This window comes from Gymnodraco acuticeps, unplaced genomic scaffold, assembly GCF_902827175.1.
Source record: "Gymnodraco acuticeps unplaced genomic scaffold, fGymAcu1.1, whole genome shotgun sequence".
Lineage (NCBI taxonomy): Eukaryota > Metazoa > Chordata > Actinopteri > Perciformes > Bathydraconidae > Gymnodraco > Gymnodraco acuticeps.
The window spans coordinates 7282778-7290426 of NW_022990042.1; the positions used below are offsets into that span (position 1 = coordinate 7282778).

General features: G+C 39.6%; 2 protein-coding genes across 4 annotated transcripts; both read left to right on the forward strand.

The window, feature by feature from the left end:
• Positions 1–316: 316 nt before the first annotated feature.
• Positions 317–3570, forward strand: LOC117545576 (zona pellucida sperm-binding protein 3-like). Of its 3 annotated transcripts, none has more exons than XM_034215410.1 (11): positions 319–380; positions 1308–1385; positions 1466–1650; positions 1729–1832; positions 1906–1997; positions 2072–2252; positions 2326–2431; positions 2507–2595; positions 3095–3186; positions 3273–3385; positions 3466–3570. In XM_034215410.1, the coding sequence occupies exons 2-10, from the start codon at positions 1319–1321 to the stop codon at positions 3380–3382; spliced, it is 1026 nt and encodes a 341-aa protein (XP_034071301.1). In that variant the 5' UTR covers positions 319–380; positions 1308–1318; the 3' UTR covers positions 3383–3385; positions 3466–3570. The 3 variants fall into 3 exon arrangements, with proteins under 3 accessions (XP_034071303.1, XP_034071301.1, XP_034071302.1); XM_034215411.1 differs by having other exon boundaries at positions 3273–3381; XM_034215412.1 differs by lacking the exon at positions 1308–1385 and having other exon boundaries at positions 317–380.
• An 88-nt stretch (positions 3571–3658) lies between these two features.
• Positions 3659–7333, forward strand: LOC117545571 (zona pellucida sperm-binding protein 3-like). The gene is made up of 10 exons (XM_034215402.1): positions 3659–4633; positions 4715–4881; positions 4972–5075; positions 5699–5793; positions 5883–6063; positions 6141–6246; positions 6349–6434; positions 6754–6845; positions 6914–6980; positions 7048–7333. The coding sequence occupies exons 1-9, from the start codon at positions 4537–4539 to the stop codon at positions 6976–6978; spliced, it is 993 nt and encodes a 330-aa protein (XP_034071293.1). The 5' UTR covers positions 3659–4536; the 3' UTR covers positions 6979–6980; positions 7048–7333.
• The last annotated feature ends 316 nt before the right edge of the window (positions 7334–7649 follow it).

A 7649-nucleotide genomic window follows, 5' to 3' on the forward strand; every position in this document is an offset into this window, starting at 1 on the left:
ATCATCAGTTCTTCCTTATTTTCCTCAATTGTTCATATTTGGTTTATTAAAATAATGATATTGTGGTCATTGTTAAAAAATGTCTGCTATTATTATTATTTGTATAATGCACTTTCTGCCTTCCTGTCAGGCTATGTAATTGATTTGATTAGAACCTGAACCTTCATTATCCTAAACTGCTGGGACATTTCGCCAATACCTTTATATTGTCTACTCTTCACTTACTTGTCAGCATAGGTCGGCATTGATGTACAGAGCCGACAGAAGACCTTGTTTATATTGGCATCATATTGAGAGGTGCAGCCAGTGACGCGTCCTAAAACCAGGAAGTAAGCTGCTGGTTCCCTCGACAAGGGTTTTGGAAAATAGCTGGAAATAAGGTCTGTGGAAAACAAACCTGTTTGATAAATGCACGTTTTGTTCAGCCGGATAATCTCCACATGTCTAACCTACTTTTATAATTTTCGAATCATAAATCTAATCGATAGATTATAAAAGGGTTTTAGGACGCGTCACTGCAGCCAACTCCATCGATCAAGCTGGCTGAAACTTTCTCTCCCTCTTCTTCTCATACTCCCTGTCACTCTCCTTTAACTCCTCCGGTGACTTTCTTTTATTTGAAGATTGTTTACCGCTGGTATTAAAAACATTTGGCGAATGGTTAGGTGGGGCGATAGTCTGTAGTGAAGGATCGCGCTCACGCTCACCGGAGCCTACTCCTGCTGAGCTCCGCAGCAAACAGCTGTTTGCTTTTCACCCAACAACAACGACAACCGACTCACGGAACGCTATGTTGTAGCGTTGATAAACGAAACAATTTAACTAAATTGCTAGTCAAAATACCAATACCACAGGACAATTTTTTTAAAGCAATATTTTTAGTGGCCCGAGCGGGCAAGTGGAAAGTACGTTATGCTGGCCCGGGGTGTCTAAATAGTGCTTCCAGGCCAGCGGGCCATTTAATGTCGAGCCCTGCCGGTTACCGGCCGGCCCACATCGTCCGACCGGCCCACTTCAGTACCGGCCCATCGGGATTCGTCCCGAACGTCCCGATAGCCAGTCCGCCCCTGGGTACAAACTAATGTTAAAAAAAAGAAGCAATTAGGCAGATAAATAAAAATGTACTTGAATAAGTGTTCTAGATATTATCCAAATGAAAACTCTACAATGAAATTGCAAGTATGTGAAATTACACCCCAGTATAAGTAGACAGAGGACCAAGTGCTGCCCTGCTCTCACACAGGTGTTGCTCGTTCAGCTAATTTGGCAGCTAGTCTACAAATGGTGTCACTTCCTGTGTGATCTAGATCATTCAGTCATGGGGACTCAACTCTACCTAGGTGTGATAGTCGTGGCTCTTTTTGCAACAACTGTTGCTAATGCAGGTATTCTTAGCACATGCATGTAAACATCTGCGTTTGTTGGGGAATGTATGGGGAAATATATAATAATGATTTGTTTGCAGAAATCAAAGTAAACTGTGAAAAAGACTCCATAAGCATCACATGGAGGATCCATCCGATGCTGGTGCCATTTGCAGCTCGTCACTTCCTCGGAAACTGCATGGCATCCCGGTTTAATGTTCTGCCCAGCGGAGAGGGGAACGCTGAGTTTAACTACACACTAGATGACTGCAATTTTAAAAGACTGGTAATGTAACTGCCATGTTTCACCAGAATATCTCTCAGCCTTATTAATGTCATAATGAGCTTTTTTTAAATTCTTCAGATGAAAGGGAAAAAGCTCCTCTACAAAAATGAGTTGACTTTCAGGCCCCAACCAAGGTCGAGTCCTGCATCTTATGTGTATCCCATCGAGTGTGTTTATCCAAGGTAGGAGTTTCGTTCTTATTTAAATTCAAGTTTAAAGCTGATATATGGGATAAATGTTGTTAATATATTTCAGACCTAAGGGGTGGATTCCTCCTTTCCTGAACGCGGGGTCAGGTGTTGCCGAAGGCCGGGGAGGTCTGAAGTTCCACATGCTGCTCCTAAATGGTGAGGGCTCATGCTCCCAAAGGCAAAACACTCTAAAAAAGCACACTAAGCAGTTTTTACTTTTCCCGTTACAGAAAGATTAACAGCGGTAGCGGAGACAAATGTCATCCCCCTGGGCTCCTTCATGCCAATATGGGCAACAGTGGCGCAGGAGTCCCATCAGCCATTGCTGCTGCTCATGGAGGAATGTGTGGCAGCCACTACGTCTGAGCTGCAGGCTAACAGCAATGTGTACCCCATCATTACAAATAAGGGGTGAGATCCAGTCTCTGATTTATTTAATTGTTTTCTGGAGTTTAGTCCTTATCGCTTATCTGAATGTCTTCAGGTGTCTCTTGGACAGTGAGAAGGGAAACTCCATGTTTCTCCAGCGGTACCAGTCCTCTGCAATCACCCTCTACCTGCAGTCCTTCAAGTTTGGTCTTGGCGAGGAGGTGAGGGTGTAAATGGAAAGTGCTCTAAAGAATATTTGGTTCCTAGCTAAAATGTATGTTTCATCTGCTCCTCAGGTGTACATTCACTGCAAACTGCTCGCATGGGATCCTGAAGTTCTAAGTGAAAGCAAGAAAGCTTGCCACTATGTAAAGGAAAATGAGAGGTAAGGGAAGAGTTTGATATGTTGGAAGTATGTGAACATGTTCTTGCCAGAAGTTTAATAGAATGAATGCAACTGATGCCATGTGCAACAAGTATGCACTATTAGCCAAGGCGGCTAGCTTATTTTAGTATAACATATCCAACTTGAAGTAGTTTAATGCATGTACTTTGATCAGTATTGTGCTTTTTATATATCTATAACAAATGATCTCTAACTAACAAAGTATAGACAACAATTGTGACAAATGATAATTGTAAAATATTTAAGAATAACAATATCATATTTTTTAAAAGGAGTGGCACTCAAATGATTAGCCAACCTAATGAGATGGGCCTATATTTAAAAAAAGCCCTGAGCTTTTCTGTTCACTTTTTTTCTGCACTGTAGATGGAAATGTATCTTTTGGTCCTTTTTAGCAAATGTTATTAACTTGATATTTATTTTATTTTTTTAAAGCCATGCTGATGTATTTGAGCCTTGACTGTTGTTGCTTCCTTAGATGGGAACTCCTGGATGACCCCATGCAGAGCTCCATTTGTGACTGCTGTTCTAGGACCTGCAACACCCGCTCAAAGAGAGGAGACGAATGGGGTATCGCTCTTATGCCAACTTGTATGCTTTTTGATCTAGTGTAGTCTTTTTCAATTTGAAGTTATATATTTTGTTTTCCACCTCAGAATCCAACGGCTTCCGGCACACTTCTGTGTTAGGACCCCTGATCATAATGGATCCATCGCAACAAAATACCCACAATGCATCAGATGTTTCCATTGCTGACCAAGATTAATGAGTATTTATTTATGGTATTTGTCTTGAAGTTTTGTTCAAAACTTGCCATAAGACTAACGTTGCTAAACGTTTTCTCAACAGGAAGTCCAGTCTAGGATTGGGGAGACTGAACAGAGGGCCCAGTGGTGGACGACATCCATATGCAGATTAAAGTTGTCTGTATAAATAAAACTGTTGTTAACTCTTCAACTGTGTCCATCTGTCCTATCAGTAGAATTTTACTAATTATGTGTGACTTTTGTCATTGAAAGATACTGTCAAGTTCTGTCAATTATAATGTAACCTTTAAGTCCTCAGACAAATTGTAATGGCCATATGAGTTGGAGTATAGCCCTGAATTTTTCTTTCACTTTCCATTTTACATTGAGCTCTGCACATGATATAAATTCTGACATTACATACACCACCAGATTCAAAAGCTATTAGTGATCTGTCTGGTATTACAACTATGGCAATTGTTTATGTTGAGCTTCATTTGAAAAGATAATTCTGATATGAATTTATTTTCTGGGCACTAATGCCGGCTGCAGTTGAATGTAGCATAGTTTACTTTCTGGCCATGAATATAAAATCAATAGGGATGGCCTGCATGGCACGTGTTTATGCAGTTAAAAGATTACATCATAGCACCAACTCTAATATTCAGATGTGTGTGGATATTTTCTCACTGAATAAAACTTAAATGAACTGAAACATCTCAGATATAAAAATATCTCATTTGAATACAGGACATCTGATAAAGGAATAATACCTTCCCCCAAATGATTTGTTTAGAAATGACTCCTTTTAATTCTCAAAGAAAACTTTTTCTTGCATGACTTGACGTTGAACAAAGAATCCCAACGTATACATATATTAATGTTAATATATATAACAGCAAAACTAAATCAAAACCTCAGGAAGACAACCAATGCACTATCATCCTTAAAGTGTTTTAAATAAGAATTGAAGGTAGTCAGACAGGATAATAAATTGTTTAACAAATGGTAATTTTGTGCTGCTGATGAAAATGAATTGGGTGTAAGGACTAATGTGATTGGATCCTCCCCATGCTGTAATCAGTGTGCTGGCTGCTGCAGCTGGGCCTGCTGACAGGCACCAGGTGAAAGACGTCATGTTGATTGATGCCTCTCAGGAACAAGGTATAAGAACATGCACTGTGTCAGTAGCAAGCATGCAGTCATGATGGGTTCATTTTGTCAAGGTGCACTGCTTCTGAGCTTGGCAGCTGCCATGGCGGTATATGCAGGTAAGACTGGAAACAATTAAAGTCATGTTATTATCCTTGACTCAAATAGTTGAGTCTAAAGCTAATTTATTTGTGTTGCAGACATGAAAGTGGACTGTGGGCCAGATTTTGTGACGCTGATGTGGACAGAAAGCCGACCCCAGGCCGACACGTCGCTTCTCCGTCTAGGTAGCTGTTTCCCAACCAGCTTCTCAGCAGGAGAGGCCTACTTCTATGTGGATCTCACTGACTGTAACTTTAGGATACTGGTATGTGTGTATATATATTTTAAACCTGCAAGCTGTGAGTCTGCTATATTTCCTACAGCTCTCTCAGGGGGATCTTTGTCTCTCTAACAGGTCACCGGGGATGTGCTGCTGTACAGCAATGATCTGACCTACGTTGCTTCTGATGATTCTTACAATTTGGCCTTCACTCACCCAGTTGTCTGTGCATATGAGAGGTTAGTGTTCATACCAACTACAACACAAGGTGCTAAAGGGTGACCCTTCACTAACTATTCCAATGTGGCATTTCCATGGCCTGGGAAAGTTCAATTTGATAATAAGCTTCTCCCTCAAAGCCATCCACCATAGAAGTCCGTCACAAACTTGTTATCATCAGGTATAAAGCCTGAAGCTGCTACATAGACAATGAATGGGTTCAGTATTCTCAACAAAAAATCTACCCATTTACTGAGAACATTCCCCAATGTGCACTCTGTGTTGTCATTTTTCCCAATTCATTGTCCATTGAGTTGCTCCCATAGTTTTAAATGGACATCACACATTTAAGTATCAGGACTCTTGTTTTTAGCATTTTGGAGGAAGTAGTTAATGTCTACTTATTTTCGACTGTCTTTTATGACTTTGTATTGTCATACTGATATTCTGTACAAACTGTGAAGTCCACTGAGACAAATGTAACATTTGTGATATTTGACTGTATAGATAAACATTGATGTTACCATAGGAGTAACATTTAATAATGAGCTTTAAGTAAATGTGAGTACACAGGCTCGCGCAAATACGTTTTCAGTTTCACATGGCAGCATTTTCTGTACACATTCTGCTTTATTTTGTGCAGACCCAAAGACTGGTATTCCAGCCAGCAGATCTATGACCCGGTGTTTAAAACCTACGGTCTAGGAGATCTGCAGTTTACCATTGGCCTTATGAATGGTGGGTAAACAACATGTGAAACTCTCTACAAATGGCAGCTCTCCCTGACTTTTGTAACTTAATGACTCTTTTCCTGTTGACTGCCCTAGACGACTTCTCAGGCCCCGCTGAATCTACAAGCTTTCCTCTGGGCTCCATCATCCCCATCATGGCTAGTGTGGTGCAGAAGACCCATCAGCCCTTGCTGCTGCTTCTTGAGGAATGTGTAGCAGCTACCACACCAGAGCTGTACCCTGAAAGCACCATGTACCCTATAATCTCCAATAAAGGGTACTCTAATGGCAATAAGCATTGACTTAAAAAATGTGTTTTGGTAATATGCTAATTAATTTTCTTTAACCCAACAGATGTCTTTTGGAAAGTGTGTCGTCACAATCAAAATTTGAACCGAGGCAAAAGTCATCGGAGATGCGCCTATCACTTCAGACCTTTAAGTTTGCTATGGGAGAAGAGGTAAATTGGCCTTCTAAATTGTACATTTTGGTTCAGATGCAAGGTTTGATTGTGGAAACTGAGATTAATTGATGACTCCTATATTTTCCCTCTATTCAACAGGTCTTTATCCACTGCAAACTTTTGGCTTGGGATCCCAATGGTCTTGACAACACTAAGAAAGCCTGCCACTTTGTCAAAGGGCATGGGTAAAAATATTACTTCAATATATCAGAATTTGAATTGTAGGTTACTTTGTTTTACATGAGATGACTTATTCAGCTTTAGCCCAGTCTACTGAAGATACAGATGGATCCCATTCATAACTGTTCAAACTTTGTAGAGACTTTATTTGGAATAGAATAGTTTAATGTCATTATACATGTACAATGAGATAAATGCTTCTCCCTTTCTAGGGTGCCATCAAAACAAAAACAAAACATCACAACAAAATACACGCAGCATACATAATAAGAAGAGTATGAGATGCATTTTAATTATCTTTTCATCCAATCTTCATGAACTCAGTTGGGAGTTGCTGGACAACTTGGCCCAGAGCAATCTTTGTGACTGCTGTGAATCGAAATGCAAGTCAAGGAGGCAGAGGAGTGTTGCGTCAGGTATGTACACAACTTCTGCTGTATTACACTTGATTTGTTGACTTGTACTAAAATATACATGTTTGCAGAGAAACATGGAATGGTGCAAAAAGCAGTCATTGGGCCATTTACCATCACAGATGTGAATTCCTGAAGGTAAGGGTTTCATATTTTAATATTCATTTATTCTGAACGGCTACTTTAAACTTTGTTCTCCCAACAGGAATGGATCCATTTCCCTGACTGGGTTCTTCAATCTGAATTCGGGTTTTATTGTTTCATAAGCTTAGTGCAAGCCTGTCTCTTTGCATTTCAGATTGTATGTTGCTAATAAAATAATGTATCTGAACCACTTAATTGAAGTTCTCAAATTCTTAAGTTTGACTTGCCTTTTGTGTGAAATGGTTTAAACTAAGCTGTTTTACTGAATCATGATGACCTAATTTCTGACTAAAACAAAGATGCACACATCTGGTTGCAATAAATGGTTTGTTTTGGGAACATTTCCAGGTCTAGTTTCAAAGGTGTTTTTTTTCCCCTGTGATGTGTCAATTTCCCAAAAATATTAATCACATTAAATGAATCTTGAAAGCAATTGGATTACATTGATTAAACTTTTAGTTCACGTTAATGCTGAACATGTAGGTATTTTTATTCTGTATTCTTCAAGCAGGTCAAGGCTAAACTCAGTAATTGTGGTTCAACGTGTAATGTTAACACACTCTGTAAATTGTAGAATGACTCTTGGTACATAATACACTCATCACTCCTATTCACCTTAGAAATATGTTGCTGTTTTGTTCATGACTAAAGAGACAATGATTT

Coding starts and splice junctions, on each gene's coding strand:
- LOC117545576 (XM_034215410.1), top strand. CDS start 1,319: ATGGGGACTCAACTCTACCTAGGTGTGATAGTCGTGGCTCTTTTTGCA. Junction 2,253..2,325: donor CCCATCATTACAAATAAGGG/GTGAGATCCAGT, acceptor GAATGTCTTCAG/GTGTCTCTTGGACAGTGAGA. Junction 3,187..3,272: donor AAAGAGAGGAGACGAATGGG/GTATCGCTCTTA, acceptor TTTCCACCTCAG/AATCCAACGGCTTCCGGCAC.
- LOC117545571 (XM_034215402.1), top strand. CDS start 4,537: ATGCACTGTGTCAGTAGCAAGCATGCAGTCATGATGGGTTCATTTTGT. Junction 6,247..6,348: donor AGTTTGCTATGGGAGAAGAG/GTAAATTGGCCT, acceptor TCTATTCAACAG/GTCTTTATCCACTGCAAACT. Junction 6,846..6,913: donor GCAGAGGAGTGTTGCGTCAG/GTATGTACACAA, acceptor ACATGTTTGCAG/AGAAACATGGAATGGTGCAA.